Source organism: Corythoichthys intestinalis, chromosome 18 (genome assembly GCF_030265065.1).
Source record: "Corythoichthys intestinalis isolate RoL2023-P3 chromosome 18, ASM3026506v1, whole genome shotgun sequence".
NCBI lineage: Eukaryota > Metazoa > Chordata > Actinopteri > Syngnathiformes > Syngnathidae > Corythoichthys > Corythoichthys intestinalis.
Window position 1 is genome coordinate 11,374,396 of NC_080412.1, and position 27,914 is coordinate 11,402,309.

The window sequence follows — 27,914 nt, forward strand, 5'->3', positions numbered from 1 at the left end:
TCAATGGTAGCCAATGAATTAAATGAGTGCCCTACAAATGGTAATAATCACTCGAATCCAATACACGTGAAATTACTCAGCAGGACTGTGTGCATATGCTCAGCTGCACATTTTCTTCTGCAATCGGCAATGTGTCAGCCGGATGTGGTAAGAACCACAGAAAGGGTGGCCGCGTGGAAAAAAATTAACCAAAAGAAGAAAAAAAATCTGTCGATGCAATGCACTATCGCAACTACCCACAATGCCCGATTTCTCTCCGTTGCGGCTAAGTGACAGGCAGTTTTGTCTGGAGAGAACCCGTGGCTCCCCTCGGGGCTGCTGACTCGGCGAACGTCCCCAAAAGATGAAAAAAATCCTTTCATTCTTTTGCTTTTGATGCCAGGCGCCGTTTTAAAGGACGCTCACGGAAAATCTGTGTTTGTGAGTCAGGCTCCGGGGAGAGCAGGATGTTTACATGGTTTACAGCGTTCTCATCAGAATTGTCCCTTGAGCTCCGATGAAAAAAAAATCCCCATTTAGTTACACTGATTTGATGTAGTAAAAGAGCAATTTACAAACTTTTTAACCCATGAACTTCAGCCTGATTTGCCTTCACAATATTTTGAGCTTCACAAGAAGGCCGGCCTGGCAATGAAAGTTCATTCTTGCTCCCAACATGTTATTATTTGAATGGTGATGAGTTCACAGATGCAGGCTAAAGGCTGCGGTGCTCTTTGGCACTCCAAGGCAGCACTTGGACTTGGGCAGCAGCGGCAGTGCTTCCACTGGCCAAAAAAGCACAAATCAAAGTGAAAATAGACCCGCTGACCTTGCGTAACAAATACTGAAGTCAGTGTTGTTTTCATCAAAAGTGACGATAACGAAAATATTTCGTCAACGAACAATTTTTTCATGACGATGACAAGCTAAAAACGTGGCGTAAGAGACTAGAAGCTAACAAAACGACATCGAGATGAGAATACAACATAGTTTCTGTCATACGTATGTTGACATTGCGTGACATTTTCATATTGTACGTGGAGTACTTTAGCTTGCATCTTAGCAGTGTTGGGGTCGTGTCACTTTCCTCACCGGAGTTTAAGTTGCGACTACAGCTAGGCTGCGCTCCGTCTTGCTTGTCTGGAAACACAGTAAAATATGTTTTTTGTTATCTTTGCAAAAAATAAATACACAATGCTGCTTTAGCCTTTAAAGGTCTGTGCTAAGTGACCATCAGACACTGAATGTAACTCCTAGCGTTAGCACGGCATTCACATGAGCATTAGCTTCAGAATGGCGAGCGTCCTTTTAAAACACTGGCCAGTCTAAAGCAGAACTACTTGGCTTTTCTGGTCAGTAAATCTAGAGGAGAGCCAGTTGGCGAAATGGCATTTAGCTAAAAGCCAACTTCAGCTTTTCTTTTGGTAAATGAGGAATTCCTGGGGAATACCGATGGCTTGCAACTAGGGCTGCAACTATCGATGATTTTAGTAGTCGATTAATCGAGGAACTAGTTAGTTCGAATAATCGAGTAATCGGATTAGGAACATAAAAAAATTAAAATACTTGAGCTGAGCCACAAACGGTGTATAAAATAAATAAATAAATGAGGCTCTAAGTACAACAAGAGAAAAACTGGCTAACTTACATAGCAAAAGTCTGCTAGCTTAAACGCTATAAAATGGTTTACAGTGCTCTTAACAAATGGTTCAAACACATAGTCCCACAAAAAAACGGCTATCCATCCATCCATTATCTTCCGCTTAGTCCGGGGTCGGGTCGCGGGGGCAGCAGCTTTAGCAGGGAAGCCCAGATTTCCCTCTCCCCAGCCACTTCAGCCAGCTTCTCCGGCGGGATTCCAAGGCGTTCCCAGGCCAGCCGAGCGACATAGTCCCTCCAGCGTGTCCTGGGTCAACCCCGGGGCCTCCCGCCGGTAAACGGCTAAGTATACCTATTAAATGAATTACGAATGCATTAAAAAAACATTAGCTCAAACAAAAACTTAGCTTATGTTGGTCTTAACAGGGAGCAGCTGGATTCAGCCACATGAAATGAGTTATGTAATATTCACTGTAGCCACTAAAAGGCAGTGTATTCACCCAAATCAATAAAACTCAATGCAAACACTTTCAAAACAAACCATTACAACGCAGCAAAATTTAATTTGAATCTTTTTTTCTAATCGAATTACTCGAGTTAATCGATTAATCGTTGCTTCTGGCTAGACTCTAAGAATAGCAAAAAAAAAAAAAAAAAAAAAAAAAAAAAAAAAAAAAAAACAGACTTTCCAGGGTTAAGCACTCGGGTATTTTTTTTTTACATACAGTTTGTGGCTTCCAGATGGGTTGAATTGAAATTATGTACTACCTTTCCTGCTGAATACACTTTTTTTAAACCCTGTGTTTTAGCTCTCAAATGCCAAAAAGTACAACTTTCATGAAATAAGTAATAATAATAGTAATTATACTGATAATGATAATAATTGACCACAGCATCCTGTCTCTCTATCAGCCTCCCTCTCTGTGCACCAGCAGCAACATAACTTCATCTTTATAGCAGCGCACGAGTGAGACTCTCTCTCTCAGACACACACACACACCTACACACACCCATACACAATTTCGCCACTTAGCTTAGCTTACTTTCCTTTTATGCTGCCATTGTACTCGACAGAGTTTCTATGCTGAAACATTTCCATACCGTCGACATTTTCTTCTCCTAGTTTGTTTGTTAGTTTGTCATATGAAAAAGCTGCCCTGGCATTGGTTAAGAGCGGCTATTGGCCCGCTTTCATTGGTCTGGAGCAGGCCAATAGCGATAGCTGCTTGGCATGCAAAGTGATAACGTCTGATCACACAACAACAGAGTGTAGTGAGCGTCAGGAGAAAGAAGGCTGCGGTCAAGTGTTATAATACTGGACCGGTAAATACTATCGGCACCCTATTTGTTGGTACTCGCCGATACCGATACCACCATTTTAATGCCGGATCGGCCCCCCGCCGATGCTGGTATCGGTGCATCATTATTTGTGAGTAGGGATGGTAATCGAAATCCGATTCCAATTTGGAACCGGTTCCGAGTGTTTCGAGGCCTCGACATCACAATGAAAAAGCCTTAACAATCCCTTTAACGATTCCTAAAGATGCGTATTGCGTCGTGACGTGTCTTGTTGTCCACAAGCATCAAACTAGCATGGCGCCAAGAGCCACTCGCTCCAAAGTTTGACTACACTTCACCAGGAAAGTGTGAAAATGAAAGGTTACGACGGGTAAGCACGAGCATTGCAGCCATAAACATAACAATGACAGCACGTAGGTTCAAACGCTCGAAAGTGTGTCTTCACTTCACGAGGAAACATTACAACAAAGCGACTTGCAGTCATTGCAAGGTGGAGGTAACTGCATCGGGAGGGAATATGACTGCGCTGTCCTCACAGAGAGGCTAAAGCTCAGTTCTGACTATACAGCTAGCTAAACTCCCAAATGACGATGTAGAAGACGTTGGTATAATTTGCTGACTTTATTCAACCATCACTTGAAGAGTGAAACTAAGAATAGAAATGAAACAAATCAATTTCGTCCCCAATAACAAACAGGTTTGCATCAACGTAAATCAGCGATGATTAGCTGCTAATAACAGTATGGTTAGCATTCGTTCGCTAGCATTAGCACATCGTTAAAACCACTACACAACTGGATTTAAGTGTCCGATCGCGAATGGAAACACAACAACAACAACACAAAAGATGATACATACAGGCGTTGCCTCTGTAGATATTAACATTAACAAAGAACGTAGGCTCGTTGAAGTGTTTCCCTCTCTCACTTAGCTCGCTCACTTGCTTGGATGCGGCATTTCTTCGGGTGCCCAAACTGCGGCCCGCGGCCCAAATACGGCCCGCCTCCACATTTGGTCCGGCCATTTTGATTTTTTTTTTTTTCTCAATCGTGTTATTTATTTCCTGGCCTTTTTCCTTGAAGAATTCAGAGAGGGTTATTTGGTTATTATCTATTTAATTAATAGTGTTTTTATTATTAATTATTATTATTATATTATTATTTTTATTTTATTTACTTTCATTTCGCGAAGAATCCAGAAAGGGTTATTTGATTGTGGCTTTCTGAAAAACAATAATTTTTTACATTTATGCACTTCTGCAATCGTCACACTTTTTCTGTTACAAACTGACCCCGGCCCCTCATCAGAGAAGGGAAAAGTTATGTGGCCCTCACAGGAAAAAGTTTGGGGACCCCTGCTTTAACACATATTGCCAAAGGCAGAACAACAAGCTATCTGCCAATATATACCAATATTTTTTATTTCTATTAGATAAATGTTTCAGTAAAATGTTACACATTCTTGTGTGTTTGCCACTTATTGCCACAGTTAACATTGAGGCTTTGGGCCTCTTTTGATTTCGTTGTGAGTTTGTAAGGTTGTGAGTTCTGATTAAACAAACTCGATGCCAATCAAAACTTTTGTTCTTCTTTTTCCCCAAACTAGAATCGATAAGAGAATCGATAAAGAATCGAATCGTTAAGCAATATCGATAATGGAATCGGAATCGTAAAAATCCTATCAATTCCCATCCCTATTTGTGAGTATTCGAAACTCATCAAGTTAATACAGTTAACTTGATAAAACAAGTGGTGCTAACTTGAACTATCACGTTTTGGGGCAAAACTCACATTTCAAACAAACTGCACAATACACTTATATACACAACTATTATATGTATAGCATAGCACACTAGCTTGAGCTACTAAAGCATTGTCTGGCTTCTATAACACAACAACTTATGAAGTTCTGTACATATGACCCTTTACCACAGAAGTAAACATATGTTGCACATCCATATGTTAAAGTAAACATAAAATACTTACATATATTTCCGAGGCGGAAACGTAACAAAAAGCATTCACGTTTGTCAATGCTACCGCTAGACACCACAATGTGTAAGTGAATGAGCTTGTAATGTGAACCAAACTGTAACAAAAAATAGATGCAGCAAATTATTCTGACCAGCAGGTGGGAGCAATGCCCTGCAAATGGTCAACTGATTTCCCATACTAGTATGTAAACTGTTAAGCCAACAAAGTGCATATTATCGGTCCTATTAATAATGTTATTGGATTTATCGGGATGACGTCATAATTCCTTTTATCGGGACTGATAATAATCGGACCGATAATTATCGTCCACCAGTATCCACCCCTGCAGTTATGTGCTGGTCTGTCATGTTCATTCAAAATTGTTGGAAACCTTTTATTTATTTATTTATTCATGGACTAAAACTTTTGAAGTTTATACACGAAAACATTTTGAGAATTCTCGACGAAAACTAGACAAAATTTGTCCAAGTTTTTGTTGATTAAAACTAGACGAAGACGAACACATTTTGAAATGACTAAAATATGAGTAAGACTAATAAGCATTTTCGTCCAAAAGACTAAGGCGAAAATTAAAATGGCTGCCAAAAACAACACTGTTACCATAGGTTCTGCTGACTTAAAATTAGGAGTTTTCAGCGACAACTTGAATTTGCAAGTTTTCCTTCAAAACTTGCAAATGCAAGTGAAATAGAATGACTTAAAAATGAAAGTTGTGTATATTTAATGTAATGTAATTTTTTTTTTTTTTTTTTTTTTTTTTTACAGTGCACGGACTCGGACGTGCAAACAAACCCTCGCAAACCCGTCCTACAATCCACCGATCAGTTCCATGTCCAACCATCTACTGAAACATCCACTGACCTGTCCAACTATCCATATACAGTATGTAATCCTCACAATGATTCTCTGCCTTTAAACACTCCTGCAAGGCACGAGAAATTGCTCTTCTCTTACTGGACAACATCCAACCAATCAAGCCAGCCAGTTGGAGTGCTCTGACCGGCTGGCTGGCTTGCTGTCGGACCTCTTGCCGGAATGACAAACGAAACTGGATCTGTAGACGGGGGTCCCTTCCAACAACTGAGTCAGACTCAGTAAACCCGTTCACCTTTTCTTTTCTTTTTTTTTTTTCTCGGAATGACCGAAAGGCAAACAACCTGGGGATGAGTCAGCCATTTTGACAAAGCCAGAACGGGTGTCCTTTGGCACAACGTTATCATGACATTAGGACTGTATGTTTTCAAAATGTGTATGAACTCATCCGCTTGGCCAACGACTGACTGCGCTGGACATCCAATCCATCTGAAGTGGGAGGGATGGCAGCGAATAAACTAATGTTCATTCGCTGCCACCCTCCTACTTCGAATGGATTGGGCGTCTACGAGTGATAAACTCATCCCAATTTACAGGCAGGATAAAAACAACCACATGATTGGAAATTTATCATCGTCAATGGCACTGAAAGAGTTAACTTCACGACATTTTCTGGTAAAAATATTCGGTTACAAAATCATAAGTCTTTTCAAGATTTATTGTCAAGAAATAAGTTTTATTTCAATAATATTCAGAAACTATTATTTTTTTCTCTCTGGTTTTTAATAAAAATGGGGGCATTTGTAACTAATAGCATGACATGGAAAGTATTTGTATGGCGCCCACTGCTCGCGTCTCACATTGCTCTGTGTCATCTGTGTACATGATAAAGATCTCAAAATGACTCCGTTTCATATTTGGGGGATTTCCACATAATGTTTGTGTGGAGCAAGTAAGCAAATGACAATGGAAAATACGCCAGCTGCTTCAGTCCCGAGAGGTATCGTTTCTCAATTATACGCTTTCATTTCGACTCTGCTGAATCTAATCGTGTGACAACTGATTGGAGCAATTGTAATGCATATAACACACACATATACACAGACGCATAAATAAATATATAGTATATTACTTAGGATAAACTGATTTTTTACATTTGGAAATTTTAATATTATTATTATTATAAATTATTATTACTATTTTATTATAATTCTTGTTAAACTTTGGAAATGAAGCACAAATGCAATTTCTGGAGAAACTGCAATGGTACAGTGGTATGAAAAAGTATCTGAACCTTTTGAATTTCTCACATTTCTGCATAAAATCACCATCAAATGTGATCTGATCTTTGTCAAAATCACACAGATGAAAAAACAGTGTCTTCTTAAACTACAAACACCCCAAAATTTATAGGTTTTCATATTTTAATGAGGATAATATGCAAACAATGACAGAAAGGGGGAAAAATAAGTAAGTGAAGCATCACATTTAATATTTTGTGCCCGCCCCCCCTTTGGCAGCAATAACTTCAACCAGACGCTTCATGTAGCTGCAGATCAGTCGGGCACATCGATCAGGACTAATCTTAGCCTATTCTTCTGTACAAAACTGCTGTAGTTCAGTCAGATTCCTCGGATGTCTGGCATGAATTGCTGTCTTTAGGTCATGCCACAGCATCCCAATGGGGTTCAAGTCTGGACTTTGACTTGGCAACTCCAGAACATGTATTTTGTTCTTCTGAAACCATTCTGAAGTTGATTTACTTCTGTGTTTTGGATCATTGTCTTGTTGCAACATCTGTCCTCTTTTTAGCTTCAACTGTCTGACAGACGGCCTCAGGCTTTCCTGCAAAACATCCAGATAAACTTTTAAAATTAATTCTTCCATTAATGATTGCAAGTTGTCCAGGCCCTGAGGCAGCAAAACAGCCCCAAATCATGATGCTCCCTTCACCATGCTCCACGGTGGTGATGAGGTGTTGATGTTGGTGACCTGTTCCATTTTTCCTCCACACATGACGCTGTGTGTTACTCCAAACAATTCAACTTTGGTTTCATCAGTCCACAAAATATTTTGCCAAAACTTCTGTGGAGTGTCCAAGTGCCTTTTTGCGAACATTAAATGAGCAACAATGTTTTTTTAGACAGCAGTGGCTTCCTCCGTGGAGTCCTCCCATGAACACCATTCTTGGCCATAGTTTCACAAATAGTTGATGTGTGCACAGAGATATTGGACTGTGCCAGTGATTTCTGTAAGTCTTTAGCAGACACTCTAGGGTCCTTTTTTACTTCTCTGGGTATTCTGCTTTTGGTGTCATCTTTGGTAGACGGCCACTCCTTGGAAAAGAAGCAGCAGTGCCTAACTCTCCATTCATAGACAACTTTTCTAACGGTCGATTGATGAACATCCAGACTTTTACAGATGGTTTTGTATCCTTTCCCAGCTTTATACAAATCACCAATCCTTGATCGCAGGTGTTCAGACAGCTCTTTGCAATGATGCACATCAGACAATGCTTCTCATCAATACAATTCTTACCAAGTGTGTGTTTTATAGTGGGCAGGGCAGCTTTAATATGCAAATCATTAGTGATTGGGCATACACCTGACCTAAATTGTTTGGTAAAAATTGGTTTCAATTGCTCTTTAGGTCTCCTTAGGCAGAGGGTTCATTCACTTATTTTTCCCCCTTCTGTCATTGCATGCTATCCTCATTAAAATATGAAAACATAAATCTTTGGGTGGTTTTAGTCAAAGCAGACACTGGTTTTACATCTATGTGATTATGACAAAGATCAGATCACATTTGATGGTGATTTTATACAGAAATGTGACAAATTCCAAAAGGTTCAGATACTTTTTCATACCACTGTATGTAGAGGTACCACTGTATTTTAGTAATTTCAAAATGTTTCCCCCCCCCATCTAGTATCATCTGATATTTCCTCATAATGTTTTCGTCTGTTAAATTCTAAAGTTTTAGTCCAAAAATGAACAAATAAACAACGGTTTCCAACAATTTGAAATGAATAATAACATCTATAATAGAGCAGGGCGGTAAACCGAAAATTTACCGTCACCGAAATTCTTAACGATTACCGACGTAATTTTGACCATGTCGGTAAATTCGGTAAATTAATAAAACAAGAAAATAGTCTTTTCATCCCGCTTTGATTCTGTGTTGTTCGTCTATGTTCATTCCCCTTTAAGAAAGCAGTGAATGTGCTTACGTAGGGAGTCACGTGATCATCAGGAAGCCAATCAAACAAAAGCCCGGTAAGCTAACGCTAGCAGCTAACGCTACAAGCAAAACGTGATGGAGTGTGGCTTAAGGGAGGTTCACCAAACTTTCAACCGACATTTAGTAGACTCTTGGTGGCATCCAGACGGGCTTTCACCCGCTGTCCTCCTTTGTTCTCACGATTTCCGGAGATGGTGCTTTCAGTGCTTTCTACTGGTAGCCAGGCTAACGCTAGCTAGCGGCTAACGCTACAAATGAACGTTATGGAGTCGGATAGAGGCTCTAACCTTGTCGAAACGGCTGAACTTAATGAGTGGATTGGGCACGGACTGCATCTAGCAATTACTATGTGGCGTTATTTTGTATCTGTCTGTGTGTGTGATTCCTCTGATAGCTTTTGTGATGGTAAAGAATTCTGCATAAAGTACAATCCAACGGCGAAACTTATAATGACCGAGAAATGGCCCCAGCTATTTTTATTGTGCGTGCATTTATGAAAAAATGCACTGGGGGGGGAAAAAACCCTTAAACCATAAAGTAAACACTTGTATTTAATAATTATATCACAGCAGCCATTAACAATAAGTTGTCTTTTTGAAGTGTACTGTTCAAGCTGCAAGTCATTTGTGTTACAGTGACATGTTTGCACAGGCATATTGATTTTGACAATGTACATTGTTCAAGTCATACACGCTGTTATAAATGTTCATACTTGAATTCTTATTGCTTACAATACATTTTTATTAGGGCTGTCAAACGATTAAAATTTTTAATCGAGTTAATTACAGCTTAAAAATTAATCGTAATTAATCGCAATTCAAACCATCTATATAATATGCCATATTTTTCTCTAAATTATTGTTGGAATGGAAAGATAAGACGCAAGATGGATATATATTTTCAACATGAGGACTGTATTTGTTTATTATAACAATAAATCAGTTCTAAATCAGTTATAGAAATTTTATATTAAAACCCCTCTTAATGTTTTCGTTTTAATAAAATTTGTTAAATTTTCAATCAAAAAATAAACTAGTAGCCCGCCATTGTTGATGGCAATAATTACTTACACTATAAAATCAGTCGCACCCAAACGCCAGCAGAGGGCAGAAAAACTCCGCAAAACACAATTAACAGGTGGGCCTTTCACTCTAGTGACATTTAAATATGTCTGAGCTGGGCAAGTGCGTTAATTGCGTCAAATATTTTAACGTGATTAATTAAAAAAAATAATTAACGCCAGTTAACGCGATAATTTTGACAGCCCTAATTTTTATAAATTTAATGTTTAGACTGCATGTACAATTGTTAAATACAGTATATCAAATTGAATGCTGGTAAATAAATCAACAAGAAATAGTTAATCTGTATTTCATGCATTGATTGATTTTCAAATTATATAACAGTCCGCTTGGGCGAATTTATCGTCATTTATTGTTATCGAGATAAATCTGCTCAATTTATCGTGATACATGTTTAAGGCCATATCGCCCAGCCCTAATCTATAAGGACAACGCCAACTTTCTGGTGATAATACACACTCAGCAAAAAACAGTACATTATTTTTAATCAGTTATACTCACCTGGAATGTGTGTAAAAAAAAAAAGTCTGAGAGCTTAAGAGGACGCTCACTGTTAGCACTAGCCTAATGCTAACGCTATGAGTTACATTTAGTGTGTGATAATCACTCAGTACAGACCTTTAAAGGCTAAAGCAACATTGCATATTCTCTCTTGCCAAAACATGAAAACAAATCTTACTGTCTGTTGCAAAACAAGCAAGCCTAGAGAGGAGAGGATACTGATGAGATGGGGGGGCAGCACGTTACATGAGTGACACAACTAGGGCTGCAGCCATCGAGTATTTGAGTAATCGACTGAAAATTCGATTGATTAATCGAGTAATCGGATAAAACATTTTTTTAAGGTAAAGAGCAATTATAAATATACATGGGAAAACAAGACATTTCATCTAACATTGAACCATTTTCAGTCATTCAATGTCTTTATTTTCAACGTACATTGTTGAAAACAGCCAACAATTGCATCTCAGATGTGACTAGAATGAAAAAAGATTAATTCACTGCTTTCACTCAAAAAACTTCTAGATCTTATAAAAATACATACGTATATATATATTTCTTCCCTAAAAATGTCATTACGCTTGATAATACATATTACCGTAATTTCCCAAATATAAGGCGCACCCGTGTATAACGCGCACCCCCAATTTACCTGCAAAATCTAGGGAAAATTCTTGTACCCGAGTATAACGCGCACCCTAATTTTAGCACCAATAAATACGGTAGAATACAAGAAAACAGCTCGTGTAGAAATACAGAAATGTCATTTTAATTTAACAAATTATAAACAGACATAACACAGCACAAGCATAGCACAGTGATAAATACCGTTCCGGTAGTGCAAAACATTACTGTAACAACCTTTAACAACTTCTCCAACTTAAGAGAACCCGTGAGAAAACAAAACAGCCATATCTGTATTATACATGAACATCTAAAGCATTCTTATAAGTGCTTTTCTGCCCCTACCAATTGCTTTTGCTGATGACTTTGCTTGTTCCAGCTGCTTCTTCATTCGTTTCCAATACCGCACACTCGATTCTCCGACGTCATACCGTCTTGCTGCTTCACGAATTCCAGATACGGAAATTACTTTCCTTTTGAAGGCTGCCGTGTAGCTTGCTCGTTTCATCATCATGAAATACCGCAAATGTATCTTCCTTGGAATTATACTGTAAAGTAAAAGTGACGACTGAAGTGGGAAAACGAAAGGAGCTCATAACAGTGCAGACGAAACGAACTCACGGAAGTCATTCGACCAATCAGAGTGAAGAATTACCTAAACAAATGGTGACGTAATATACCGTAATGGCGGCAACAGATCACCGTATGAGTTTTCTTCAACACAACATGGCCGTGTCAATAAAGAAAAAGTCTTAAAATATACATATTTATATGTATTTATTTCTGTCTCCATCCATATACCCGTGTATAATGCGCACCCTCGATTTTACAAGTAGATTTGGGGGGAAAAAGTGCGCCTTATTTTCGGGAAATTACGGTACTTAAAAGTTAGGTGTTTTTCCCACGTGTTTCAATTGAATTTCCATTTGTGTCAAGCTATTTTTAAGTTCTAATTAGGTTTTAGTTAGTCTAAACTGTAAGTGCTGATAGGATTTTGAGTTTTTGCAGTGTTCAAAATAAATGTATGATACCTGCTGTATTGGAGCACATTAGGTACTAGTGCTATTTGGTGTTTTATTCAGCAATGACAACTGAGCTAAAATTGACAGTTAGCTTTATTAAGTTTTTATTTTACACCCTCATCACTCTACAGCAGGGGTGTCCAAACTTTTTGCAAAGGGGGCCAGAATTGGTGTGGTAAAAATGTGGGGGGCCGACCTTGGCTGACGTCCTTTACATAGAACAATATATTTAAGCAAATTTTAGCAAGCCATTCTGGGTGTTACATTTGTCATATTAATTTTTTTAAATTAATTTCAACAATCTCGCAACTAGCCTTTGTGGCGTTCTCTTTCGACTCTCGGGCTCTTGCAAAATACTGCTGTTGTGAAGTTAAACTAGCTTCAAGTTGCTTAAATTTCTCGTTGCGTATCTACCTTGTAATCTTGTTGTACATGTTAGCGTGTCTTGTTTGGTAATATCGCCTCACGCTGAACACTTTAAAAACAGCGACTGCCTTTTTTGCAAATGAGGCAGACACAGTTGTTGTGTCTTTTAGTGAAGAAATAGTCCAATTTCCACCTATCCTTGTAGCGTCGGCCGTCGCAGTCAACTTTCTTTTTGTTGTTGATTGTCGCCATTTTAGAAAATTGGAAGTAAAGGGTCACACGGGGTGATGTTGCTCAGAGTGCTATTGCCTTTTAGTGGGTAAATGAGGAGACGCATTTAGTCTGTAAGCTACTTCATATGCTGGTAGCAGTACTGCTGACCAATTTATCAAATCTGTGTGTGGGCCAGACGTTATTGATTTCATGACAGAGGCTGGGGGCCGGATGAAATTTGACCACGGGCCGCATTTGGCCCTGGGGCCGGACTTTGGACATGTCTACTCTACATTAAATAAAGCCTGTATATAAGACACGTTAGCGGTTAATAGAAACGTAGCCTTCCGCAGGGCTAATGTTACGTGAACAAGTGACAGTAACGTTAATTTTATTTATTAGCGCTGAGAAGTCTATTGCTTTAAGATGGCGGCTGTTTACCAACACCGCCGAGTCTGTCATTTCGCATCTATTTCTACATACATGTGATATCCATGAGACGCATCAGACGCAACTCGCTACCACCGTAGCATCATGCGGGCATAGTTTTTAGCAACGTCGGCGTAGTTTGTAGCGGCTGTCTGCTGCTGTAAGGTTTTTTTTATTGCTTCTTCCTCTACGCACGTGACCTCAGCGTGTTGTCCTGCATTAAAAGTAGTCCGGGCAAAACGTGATGCTTAGAGCTGGCAAAATTAACCGATTCCTCGAGTTCAATAAAATTACTCGGATCAGTTTTTAAACTTGAGTTACTCGAGTATTCATTTCAGCTCTAGACACAACCACACACTGCTACGATGCAGGCTTAGTACACATAAATGTCACACATTGTGAACATGTCACGGAAATTATGCTGCATTTTTATCTTGTCGTCTCGTCAGGCGATAACTGGCGTTCGTTTCGTTATCTCTTAGTCTTCCAAGACACTATTTTAGCATTTATCGTCTCGTCATCTTCATGAAAAATTTGTTCGTCAACGAAATATTTTCATAACAGTCATCGTTGACGAAAAAAAAACACTGAGTGATTAGTATATCGGGTCACTTCGTGGTCACTTCCTGTTGATATCGGGTCACTCCATGTTGATTTTGGGTCATTTCCGGGTCACTTCCTGTTGATATTGGGTCAATTTCTGTTGATTTTGGGGCGTTAGGGTTAGGAATCAAGAGGAGTGAAAGAAAGTTATTGTGCCATCGAAATAAATGGCGGGCGAATTGGGCCATTGGAAATCAATGGGAAATTTTGCCCATTAGAAATGAATGGGTATGTTTTTGGCAATTTTTTGCTGAATTGTACATTTGTGGCAAAAACCTTAAACAACTATTGTGTATTAATGATATGATTTGGAAAAACTGTTGGACAAATAGCATGTGGAAATTTCAGTTTTTTCCAAGAACTACACATTTTGGGAATAGGCATGTCAAACTAAATAGCCTGCGTTGCGCAAGAATTCCGGTCGTTTTGGTGTTTGACCTGTGTCAGTGGATCAAACGGTCTGGACTGGTCAGTGCCGAAGGAAAGCCATTGAAAAACAAATAAAGTAATATTATAGATGGTATCTTTTGCATTTCATGCAAATCTGCCATCAAATAATTGACCCAATATTTTTAAAAGTCACTTGTAAAGGTTGAGCAGGTTGTCTAAAAACTGATTTAAAAATCTTAAATCCCCCCTCCCTTTTATCAAATCTGCAAAGCATAATAAAATGCAAAGTAGAATTGTAATTCTAATACATTTTTAAAAATAACTACACATTGTAGAATCCGGAAGAGCTGAAAAAAAATCAAATGGAAGCTTGATTACAGGTCAAAGCTTTTTTTCCCCCCTTCACTGCTCTCACTGTAGTCAAGCCTCAGGCGCAGACGTATTTTCTTCCTTCTATTTTTCTTTTCTTGCTATGAGTTGTGACATCATCGCTAAAAACTGTTGGAGTGGAGAGCATGAAAAAAAGGAAAGAGCTGCGGGTGCGCCTGGCTTTGACAAAACACTCATCCTCTTTCACTTTTCTCTCTTTGCGTTCACTGAAAGGTTGCGAGCAAACGGTGAGTTTTATGGAAAGTCAAGAATGAACAAGACAAAATTATTATTTTTGAAAATTCAGCCCCTAAAGGCAGTTTCATGTGGTAGACATGCCAATTTAATATATCACCTGAAACACTAAATCGTCAGTAGAGCCACTCACAAAAATGTTCACAATTCCAGGTTAGGAAATTCCCTTACTAACCCCAAAAGGGAACCTCGGACTTGAACACTTGTAGGCTCTAATAAGCCACAATTGTTCTCTTTTACTAAAATATGTTATTAGAAACACATAAAATATTGCCATTGATTTAAAAACCTCTTATATTTAGTACATGTTTTGACCTACGGAGGGCGCCATGTTTTATGCACGCAATGGACACTCGGGGTGATGATGTACTTTGTCACTCGCTAGACTAGACGAACACTTCTGCAATTCATTCTACGCGGCGAGACATCCAACACATGCGCACATCGGTTAAAAGCAGCAAGTACTTACTATTTGTGCTTTTATTGAGTCTTTTATTACCTTTTAATTGCCTCAAAATACTTTTTGCATGTGTTTCCCTCTTATACTTTCAAGCATTGTGTTTTCTTGTGGAAGCTTTAAAGCAGAAATGTGAAGTAATTTCATACCATGCCAAATAGGGTCACAATTAAAGTAATTAAAAATTGTCCAACAAATAAAGCATGAAAAAAATAATTTAGATGTTGTATATTTGACAAAATAATCGCGTTTCCGAGGTTCGAGCCTGAAAGGGGACGAACCCGGAAGTGATACGTCACACCGAGAACAGCGATGGCAGCTCCATACATACGGCCGCCATACAAAGCCTTTCAAACAATGATTCAAACAGCGATATAAGCGATAGATCGAGCGCAAGGGAGGAGATCCAAGTTTTTGAAGAGTTGGAGGAAGAACAGGAGCTTGGAATTTTATGTTGGACCTAACATGTATTAGCCAGACGCTAATCAGGATGCAAACAATGTGCCTAGACTACCTGACATGGAATGGATACAAGACCCATCGATATTACAAGATTGGTAAGATATAGGCTGCTATTATTTTCATGATTTGAAGATGCAGGCATTTGCACATAATTTTATGATTTTGTCTATCTGATGACATTGTTAAAAAAAATAATAATCAGACTTCATATTCATTTTGGTAGATCGGGCAGCTCTCGTGCATATAAAATAATAATATAAAAACGTTGGGGGGAAAGAAGGAGATGAGTCGTTGATGGCTGTCTCCACTTTATTGTGACAACAATAAGAAAACAAAATAATAGCGGACTGCCGCCACATTCGACCGCGAAGTTTTGCTTTTTTGCTCCTCGCCTCCTACCACTCCAGCGTCTCTTAAATGGATCGCGCATAGTGTCTTGTTATGAGCTTTTTCTTTACAAATGTATCGAACACACGACGTGCTGACAACTTTGTTTCTTTATTAACACATGGAGCTAACAGTACGAACATAGCTCGGGGATCTCGGCAGGAAGTGGCGTCTAATGGCGTGAGGAAATGTAGTTTTTTCTCAAAAGCGAAGATTACAAAGCACCACTTCAGTGTTGTCCCGAGACCCTAACCCTAACCTAAACCCATGATTCACTGCGTGACCTGCGCGTTCGCTGATTCGCTGCCAGACATTAAAAGCAACATGCTTGTTGTTGTCACCTGTCAGCGGCTCTCGTAGGTAAACACTAACTGGAAGGCTATCAAGCGATCACCGTGAAAGAAACGCCGAACCGTACAAATGCAATGCTTGAAGCATTAAAGGTGGAAATACATAATACAAACACAAATAAATGTGCACAAACTCACCGGCAGTGTGTGTCTCTTACGGCAACGTGACCGGGAATTACTGCGACGCCGACCCGCTTATATGCACATCCACACCCCTTTCCCGATTGACAGTGGATTAACCCTTTCGGACAAGATCGTAGATGATGCAATATTTAAACACGCTTAACCTAGCGAACGCAACAAGAACTATGATCGGGGATTGCCACGAGTTAACTTTCGGCTAACGTCGCTAGCTTATACTGTTCATTCCACAACAGTTGGCAGCTCTGCTTTGACAAAGTCATCAGTCATCTATCCAAAAATTACACTTACTTTTTGGCAAATCCTTTATCATAAGCAGACCGGTTAAGGAAGCAGGCATCTTCGAAGTGTTTGCAGCAGAGAACACTACTCGATGATGGCTTGAAATTCATTCGCTTCGTGCGAACGAAAGATGTCCATTTACGTGCCCTGCTATCCTTTGGCCACTCATACAACTTTTCGTTTGAGTGAGAACAAAACATCGCCACACACCGCCGTGGCATCTTACCAAGAAGCAATGCAACAAACAATACTGTTCTATGGCGGACTTCCCTCGCACTTCCCGGTGTGACGTAATTTCCGAAGATTTCCGGAGATTGTCGAAGAAAAGCATTTTTGTTGTCAAGGGCGTTGCTATGGGTTAAACAAAGAATCTGGAAGGGTTGCGTTAAAAAAAGTAATGAAAATATGCTTAGAATTGTTTAACCATTGATATTATTCAAAAACATGGTTGGCCAACCTTAGTTCACATTTCCGCTTTAAAGCAGATTGTTGATCAGTTGACCACATTAGACACTAAGCGTATTTACACCACCCTTATATGATATTACTACCGTACATTTAAGTATTTTCTTAAGGCATCTTTAGTAGAGCTGAAACGAATACTCGAGCAACTCGAGTTACTGGAGTTTAAAAACTGATCCGAATAATTTTATTCACCTCGAGGAATCGTTTAATTTTGCCAGCTGTAAGTATCATGTTTTGCCTGGACTACTTTTAACGCGGGACAACGAGCTGACATCACGTGTGTTGAGGAAGAAGCAATAATAATAATAATAATAATAATAATTATAATAAAAAAACCTTACTGCAGCCGACAGTCGCTTAAAACTACGCCGACGTTGCTAAAAACTACGCCCGCATGATGCTACAGCGGTAGCAGGTAGCGTCTGATGTGTCTCATAGATAGCACATGTATGTAGAACTATAGACGCGAAATGACAGACTCGGCGGCGTTAATGAACAGCTGCCATCTTAAAGCAGTAGACTTCTCAGCGCTAATAAATAAGATTAACGTTACTGTCACTCGTTCACGTAACGTTAGCCCTGCGGAGGGCTAGGTTTCTATTAATTATGACCACTGTCAATGCGTGGTTAACCGCTAACGAGTCTTACATACAGGCTTTATTTAATCTGTGAAAAACATAGCACTGTAGAGTGATGAGGGTGTAAAATAAAAACTTAATAATGCTAACTGTCAATTTTAGCGCAGTTGTCATTGCTGGATAAAACACTGGTCCCTAATGTGTTCCAGAACAGCAGGTATCATACATTTATTTTGAACACAGCAAAAACTCAAAATCCTGTCAGGACATTTTTTTTGTTTTGTTGACTTTGTTTTTACCAACTTAAAACTTAACTAGAAATAATAAAATTAAAAATAGCTTGACACAAATGGAAATTCAATTGAAACACGTGGGAAAAACACCTAATTTTTAAGTAATGTGTGTTATCAAGCGTAATGACATTTTTCGGTAAGAAATATATATGTATTTTTTATAACATCTAGAAGTTTTTAGAGTGAAAGCAGTGAATTAGTCTTTATTATTCTAGTCAAATCTGAGATGCAATTGTTGGCCGTTTCCAAAAATGTACATGAAAAATAAAGACACTGATTGACTGAAAATGGTTCAATATTAAATGAAATGTCTTGTTTTTTCATGTATATTTATAATTGCTCTTTACCTAAAAAAGTATGTTTTTTTCGATTACTCAATTAATCAATAGAATTTTCAGTCGATTACTCGATTACTAAAATATTTGATAGCTGCAGCACTAATCTTTAGTATGTTCTGTCTCTATGCATCTAAAAAACTTTGGGTATCACATTCACCTCTTGTAGACGTTTCGCCGGTGTAGCCCATTTTGGTAGCACACCGGTTTTGTCATACTCTCGTCACGTCTCATCTTGTCTTTCCTGTTCATTTTGCTTTTGCTGCTCGTTTTGTGACATATCGACGGTGCTGTCATGCTCATTAATGTTCCTCCCGGGTTCAAATTGAAAGGGTTGAACAGATGACATTTTTATGTCCCTTGAGTCATACTCTGTAAGCCCGGCAGCGTAACCAAGTGACGTCAACAACAATGGCAACCTACTAGTTAAAACTAATTTAACAAATTGTATAAAAACGAAAACATCAAGAGGGGTTTTAATATCAAGTAATTTTAACTGATAATAACGGTTATCTTTCAAAAACTACAAGTCTTTCTATCTGTGGATCCCTTTAAGTATATCATGCTGTTTTTCCTTACTTGACCACAGGCTGCGGGATGGCCTCTAGGTTGGCGGGCACCTGCACTCCTTTCTCCCACTCTTGCCTCCATGGATCCGACAGCACGTAGAAGTCATCCGGACCCAACTGCGCCGAGTCAGGAAGCTTCATGGCCGTGATGAAATCGGTGCGAAACACCTGAAAACACCAAACCGTACAGAATATATATTATTTTTTTCCAGTTTTACCCCTTTAAAGGGCACACATCGAACTGAAAAATAGTCACTTGTCTTATATACGGTTAAAGCTTGATGTGGAAAAGTACCGTGATTTTCGGACTATAAGCCACTTCTTTTTTCCCCTTATTTTGAATCCTGTGACTTATAGTCTAGTGCAGCTTATTTGTGGATTTATTTGAGTTAATCGAAAACACCTTATTTGTCAGTGGTATCATAAGACTCATAAAACCGCAATAATTATGACATGACACTATCATGAGCATTAATGAATGCTTATGACAGAAGTCATTAAGGGTCAACAGGCAAATTATGTCACTAACTCAATTTATGTCCAGATCGGATCTTTTACATCCAATCAAAAGTGAGATAATTCGACATCTGTCATAAGCATTCATTAATGCTCATGGCAGTGTCATAATTGTGATGGTTTTATGACAGTTTTATAGCGCCACTGTCAAATACCAGAAGTAGCAATTAATGAAACAACTGGAACAGTAACTGAAGAAATAATTAGCACAGAACATGAATTTTGATTGTTATTTACATCTGTAGTGCTGCAATGCATCCTAGGAGGCATGTTGGACGACAACAATGTTGACAGCAGGTGGCAGCAGAGGTTGACTGTCTTCCCCAAGGGAGCAGTGATGGTCAAATGAACCTTCTTAAAGCAATGAAGCTTTGAATCAATTGACTGCAAAGCTGGTGGTTCATTTAGTTTTATGACAGTCCTATGATGCCGCTGTCAAATAAAGTGTTACCGGTTAATATCGTTTAGTGTAAATATCCCATAATACAGTGAGGACAGCTGCGGCTTATAGTCCAGTGCGGCTTATCTATGAACAAATGCCTTTTTCGTGTCAAATTTGGTGAGTGGCAGCTTATAGTCAGGTGCGCCTTATAGTCCAAAAATTACTGTATTATCAAGTTAATTTTACCAAAAATAGTCACTGGACCTATAAAGGTTTAACATAGTTTTTAATTATATCTAGTAAATGTGAACAACACAAGAGTTGTCCGATAATGCCTTTTAAACTAATGACTGATATCCCGATAATGTCCAACTCAAAAAATCCGGTACCGAAATCAAACAGATACTGATATATATGGTCGTGGACTTAACATATTATGGCTAATTGTATTGTGCGGCCCCACTGGATGCTTTAATAATGATAATGCTCACATAAGAAATCCCAAGCATCTTAGTTTGGAGACATCTAATGGTCAATAAGTCTAATTGCTGCGCTAAGCTGTGACCAGCACTTGTACAAAGGCAGAAGGTGTGTACATTGTCTTTGAAGGCAACATGCATATTGGCCCAAAACAGATTATGAAAAACAGATGTTGATATTATCTCATTTCATTTTAAAATGGTTTTATCCGCCATTATCGGCTACCCGATAATGTCGGACAACTCTCAACGATGCTTAGTGTAAAAAATAAAATCATATGAAATATATACCAAGCAATTTTCATGACATTTTGTTTTGGTAGTGAGCTATGAGATTCTGCTGATGCCTTTTTTAACAAAGGCGTAGGATTATTGCTTTAAGCGATACCAGTCTGCGTTCCAAATTGAAGCGTGGTTGTCATATTTACTTTTTATGATGCAAACATGGCTCATCCAACCACAAAGACTTTGAGCCACACATGAAACCAATAATGCGACAACACAAACATTAAAAGGACAATTCCTGCATTCAACAGTCTATGTTTAAGCGTGACATTTAAAACCAGGATGTGCACTCTCATATCCATGGTAATGCACTGTGACACATGATACCAGGTAAAACGCCCACGCTGACACATGCTTTTGACGCCAAAAACACACACACACTTAAAGCGTATCCATGTGTGTTGGCCTACACTGACTACACAGTGCTGAGTCACTTTCCCACAGAGCACAGTGACAAAGTGCTCTAAGTGCTTTTAAAGGCCAGCTGACATCACACTCACACACACAGTGACACCACTTTAACGCAGGAAAAACAACAACTTTGACATACGCAACAATTGTAATTAATTTGAATGTCTGTCTGCGATATTTAACCCGTTAGAGTGCAAGTCACTACTTGTTCATTCGCCCCTCCTAGATAACATGATTAGGACGTCAAGTGCCGTCACTGGCAGTCAAGAAGTTAAATACCAATAAGCACCCTACAGAGAATTAAGGCCTTTTCACAGTAGCGTCAGCTCAGTGTAAAGAGCGGTCCACAGTAAGCGCAAAACGGGAGGAGCCACGTAGCCTGATGTAGACGCTGTCAGGAAGTGAAAAGTGGCAAGCACATTTACTATAATTTCAAGCACCGATGGGGTTATTCACAGACTCCACCATCAGTTAACAAGACAGCTCCCACAGACATTGCGCCACACCTTCCCGAAGGGGGCCAACCCAGGCAGAAAGTTGAGCTGGCTTTCAATGTAATAAACTCAAACACATGCTGCGTTTTAACGCTGGATTTAGGTGGAAATAGGACGAAGGTTTTACTGGATACAAGCAGACAATAGTGTCTCAAGAGTGATTTGGTCGAGGATTCAAGGTCATTATTATATAAAATAGCACCATGCATGCACTTTAAAAAGTTGTGAAAAATTCAATGGATAAAATTAGTGTAACTTTGGCTTGAAATGTTTATATAAAATGAACGATAACTGCCTGTTTTTTGCTTTTTTAACCAAGTCTCTAGACTGTTTTACGTTCATATCTACAGAAATTCTGCGATCTAAGCATTTATTTAAAGGAATTTTCAACTTAAGATCTTTGTTTCGTGACGGCTGCCATGTTGGATTACACAATACCGTAACTTTGGCTTGAAATATTTATGTAAAATGAATGATAATTGCCCGTTTTCTTTCTTTTTTTAACCAAGAATTTAGACTGTTTTACATTCATATCTATAGAAATTCTGCAATCTAAGCATTTATTTACAAGAATTTTCAACTTAGAAAGCTGTAGGTTTGGTGACGGCCGCCATGTTAGATTTTGTATCTCCACACAATATCGTGAGATCAATAAATTGTCATTGTATATGGAAAAATGCAAATTTTTCTTTTGTTGAATTAAAATTCAGATGATTCATCATGTTTTCCTCAAGTATTAAGTTTCTGATGTGAAAACAGTGATTTATTAGCTGTTGGAAACTTGTCAAAATTGCACTAAATACAAAAAATTAAGTTGCTATTTTAGGCCAAAACTTATATGATATGTTAAATATTGCTATTGACCCTAAACATATAGGTGATCATATCTGCATTTGGAGATTTTTGTGCATCTAGTGTAAAATCTGACAATGTTATAGCTATTATATATAAATAATTAGGATTTTATTATGGGACAATTTTTTGATGCCGCTGCTCATGGAGACTCATATACGCCTAAGGGAGGTGCCTGTTTTGGTTTTAGGTCGCTTGTGGCTTTGATTTTGAAAATATTTGAATTTTAAGTTTTTTAAAATAGGCTCCCAACAGATCGGCTCCGAGCCCCGTGTCCCGTCAACTGAAGTCTATAGTATTATTTAATTGTTTCACAAGAAAACTGACACTTTTCCTATTTCAAGGAGTAGGGGGCCTTATGATAGCCGTGTAAAAAGTTTTACTACTTTCGTTGAGAAGGTAAATAGTTTTTTTGTTGTTCGTGAACTACATTTCCTCACAAAATCTCATCGAGGTATCATTTAGCTTAGCTAGGAAAGGTATGAGAGTCATTTTTCCAATAGTCCCAGAGCTCGCAAAACTTTTAAAAAAGCGCATTTATCAAAGTTTCGTCGGCTGTGATTTGCGTATATCTGTCTGCGGAAACAGCCTGATGGCACAGATGTAAGTACGCCTGCCCCTCTGTTATTAGATGCGTTGTTGACGTCACCGCGGCGGTGCAGTGAAAATAGAAAGAGTGTTTATTTTGGGCCCTGCCCTTCGGCAAAAATTCAGTCACGACGTTCCACTTCGTCCAAAACGACCGCCGCTGCTCAGTTTCACCGAGAAGTCTCCTCCCACATACACAATGAATGGGATGCTGCTGAACCTTTCACACTAGGCTGCCGCTAGTTTGACATCAGATAACACCATGAAACATCTTTTGTTCCTAGGTTCTAAGTGGTATTTCCTAGTTTGTTTCGTGGCACTGACATATAAAAACACTTTTGCTTCCCAACATTTGGGTTAGTGGTCAAATTTTATATTCCACTTTGCTTTACTGTTTTACTAATGCTTTTATATATATATGGCGGAAAATACAGACAAGACTGAAAAATCAGTTTCTGCTCTTGCACTCCTATTTAAAATAAACTGCTGTATTTTAAGCCAAAACAACTTGTGTTTGATAGAACAATATGTCTATATGCTGCCATAGCAGATTTATGGCACATTAAGCTCACGAACTATTTTTAATTTGTCTGTTTTACCCTGGAAACCCCCATTTACAGATGTCACGCAACCGCTTTTGTTTCAACCCAGCCATAAAACGAATGTAATTAATATTTATTATTCAAAACGTCTGCCATTTTTAGCTTAGAATCATTAATTGATGTCTAATATTTTGTTTAAAAAAACAAAACAAACGACTTTAAAAAATTATTCTGTCGCATATTTTAAACTTTTAAACAAATTGTGTCACAATGAAAAAAATGGTATCTGTAAAAAAGTTACGGATATCTACCTCATAACTATGGTTTAATTGTATTTTTTTGTTTGTTTTTTTGTTACTGTCGCATTTTCTCCGAAATGTTAGATGATAAATAATTGATCCAAACAAAGAAAAATTGAAAAAAAAAAAAAAAAAAAAATTTAAAGGGTAAATATATGAAAAAGAAAATCTCGACCACTCCTTGATGTCTGCGATTTCTGCATCGTGACCCTTGTCATATTACCATGTTTCAGCCATAAAATCCCCAAAAAATCCAGCTGTGGCCATTCACAGCTGTGTCTTGACACTCAGTGTTACATGTTACATGGAGTTTTTGGATCGAAACAGGGTAAGTACGCGATAATATCTCGTTAGAGTCATGGCGTCTGTAATTCTGCTGTCGCGTGCTCTCAGGTCCAGATAGGGTTTTGCCGTTTAAAATTTTTTTGTTTTGTTTTAAAAATGCCCTCCTGTTCAAAATTTTTCCTCCCCCAGAAAATTGAGATTTTAAGCTTTCCAATGATGTATCAAACATGCAAATCGGACAATTTTGAAATTTGGCCAAATTGGGGGTCTCAGAGCAGAACTTCAAGACACCTGAGTGTTTTCCGCTATATATATTATATATATATACTGTGTATATATATATATATTATATATATACTGTGTATATACATATATATGTAAGTGTTCATTCATTTACAGTATATATTCATGCATTGCCTCAAACAGTTTACAATGACGCCGTTTTTAGCACATTGAGAGCGAAAAGGCAGAGAAATGCGAGTGGACACAGGCGTTCATTGGACCGCACCATTTATTGGCTTATGCTTTGGCAGCAACTACTGAAAGTCATGGTTGCCCAACTTCCAACCATGAATTTGGGCGGAGCAAGAGACGATCTTTTACTGAACACGCCTAAGTGAACACAACACAGAAATAATGTATACGATTTGCAGCCACCACTGACAGTCATGGTTGCCCAACTTCCTATCATGCATTTGGGCGGAACAGAAGACATTCTTTTGCTTAACACACCTAATTAAGCATTACGCAGAACATACTATACCATTTGCAGCCACCACTGACAGTCATGGTTGTCCAACTTCCCATCATGCATTTGGGCGGATCAGGAGACGTTTTTCTTAACATAAAATTACAATAACTTGTACTCAAATTTATCTTTTAAGCACTACAAGTCTTTCTATCCGTGGATCCCTTTAACAGAAAGAATGTTAACAATGTTAATTCCATCTTGTGGATTTATTGTTATAATAAACAAATACAGTACTTATGTACAGTATGTTAAATGTTTATGTCCGTCTTGTGTCTTATCTTTCCATTCCAACAATAATTTACAGAAAAATATGGCATATTTTAAAGATGGTTTGAATTGCGATTAATTACGATTAATTAATTTTTAAGCTGCGATTAACTCGATTTAAAATTTTAATCGTTTGAAAGCCCTAATGTATATTTGCCATGTGCATTATTATAGGAATTTTTTCCATTGAACAGGATTTTTTTTTCCCAAAACATATTAGCAAATTGGAACATAAATATATTGTCAAAATAAAAAAAATAATGATAATAACAAAATGTTCTAATTAAAATAAATGCAGTCATTTAGGTGAGCCTAAACCCACAGCCACAGCTCAAGATTATTGCTATCAAAACAAAAATAATAAAATTATTTTCCATAAAAAGCACGTGCGTATGACTCGTATCATGTCTACATTACATTGCCTCCTCGGCAGCCACCCTCCGCAAACATGTTTTACATGTCGGTTGCCCCTCCTCCTCTAAGCCACGGCAGTCTGTAACTTTTCTGTAGCCAAAGTATTCCCATACCAGCGGTTTTGTTTTCTATGATGCAGGAAAAAGTTCAGGAGTTTCACCTCCACCAACCATCGTGTAGCACAGGTGACTCACTGACACTGAGCAACAACCGGTGGGGAAGAGGTAAGCCTTACAGCTACAAGCGAGGGATTTCTCCATGCATTTTTGGGACATAAAAAATAGCTAATACCTTCGGGACAGTATGACGGAACATTTTTGCGGTTGCCAATAAATCAAGCTTGATATTAGGTAGCAATTGGACAAAGACTTCCTCAACATGCCTTCCACATTTCATGCTAATACAAAAACTGGCGAAAAGGACCAAATTTTTGACTTGCGGCGCATTTTCCAGCTGGGCTTCTTAAGACTTTTTTGTGGGTCTTCTCAAGATCGACATGGCTACCAAATGTGACTTTTCACCATGAAGGCACCTGCCAAAATCTTCTTATGAGGAAGGATGTGGACGCATCATTGCCATGGCGACCTAACAGTACGTCAGAGCAGATGTCGCCACTCAGACAGAGGAGGCTAATTTTAGCACGAGGAGCTTGGAAGCTCCACAAGAGGTGTGCGCATGAGTGTATAAGATGAAAAAGCTGATATTAATCACTGTCATTCAAAAGCATTCACAGCGTGTGTTGTGCAAATTCCTTATCTAAAAACCTGTCTTTAAAACCAAAGCCAAGCTTACAACCTAAATTTGAACGACTGAAGTATGTTCGTAACCATAACCCTATTTTGAAACGCTCATTTTCATCTAAAATCCCTTGATGCCTGAATTTAAAATGAACAAATATACATAAAAAAGCATTGGTGGAATACGTAAGTTGTACATAAAAATAAAAATAATAAAATATATATATACTTAAAAACAAATCTTTAAAAATCCCTAAATATTAGAAATTTCTAGACACTTAGAATATATAAAAAAAATACTAGAAAAAATAAAATATTGAAGAAATTAAAGGATTAATAGTAATTGAACTATAACAATTAAATATAAAAGAAGCTTTGATTAATAAAGTCCTACATGTTTATCATAATCATTTAATTTAATTTAAATATAAATATATTTGTTTTTAACTAATTTTCTATATTTACTTTTGTGTCTTCTTTCTAAAAATATTTTTATGATTTTTTTTATTCTATTTTAAGGTTTTCTCATTTTAGGCGTATTTTTCGATTTAATTTTCTATACTCAGTATTTTTATCAATACTATTTTTTTAAGTACTTATGTATTCATCCAATGTTTTATTTATATTTGTTATCTCATTGGCTGCCATTACTAGTGATTGATGTCCAATCCATTTGATGTTCATTTGCTGGCCCTCCGTCCCGCATCGCATTGGACGTCTACGGATGACAAACCTATTTCAATCCACGGCAAAAGTATGATTGGACCCACATAAGTGGACGTGTAGCGTCTTCACTGGCTAATCCAGCCTCTTTCGAAACCCCGACTTCATCCTGAATCCCTGATTTGAAAAACAAATTTCAAACTTCATTCTAATTCTTGATCAGAATTTAAAATCCTACTTTGAAATGATTCATTTTAAAACGCGCCTGGATGAGTTTGGTGAGGAAGAACAAGGCTTTAAAACCTCCACAATGAGTGGAGTCAAAGTCAAAGTCATTCGCGAAGGCTATAAGAAATCAAATGCTCTTTTTATCATGAATAAAGCGTGTCAAGATTGCGGTTTGTCCTTTGAGCCCCCCCCTTCAGGGTGGATTATCGTGAGACACGAAGCGTCAAAGGACATGAAAAGACGTGAGTGAAACGTGAATGGGATTTCCTCCTTGGCACGGGAATGGAAATGTCACATCCTGCCACTGGTATAGCGCTTATTAGTGATGCTCCTTTTGAAAGACGCATTCAAGACAAACACAAAATGGATTGAAACAGAAAAATCGAGATTTGCCACGAGCTCAAAAGGGATTATGCTCTCAAATGGATGCTGCACCTGTGACTCTAACCAACACACTTGCACATTAATTTAATTGTGATCCCAACTTTGAAACACTAATTTGAGAATGGGCCAGGGCAATATGGCATAAAACAAGATTTTGAAAAGCTGTCATAATTGCTATAAAAGTTTTCACCAAATTAAAAATGTATCATATCATAGTGTATCGATATAATACAACACAGT

At 38.2% G+C, this 27,914-nt stretch overlaps 1 protein-coding gene across 1 annotated transcript in view; it reads right to left on the reverse strand.

Annotated features, from left to right (window-relative positions):
• jade2 (jade family PHD finger 2) overlaps window positions 1–27,914 on the reverse strand; it is a 122,356-nt gene that overhangs the window by 64,989 nt on the left and 29,453 nt on the right. The window contains exon 4 of the mRNA XM_057821972.1: window positions 19,108–19,265. Coding sequence (XP_057677955.1) covers window positions 19,108–19,265 — 158 coding nt within the window. The remainder of the gene's footprint in view (window positions 1–19,107; window positions 19,266–27,914) is intronic.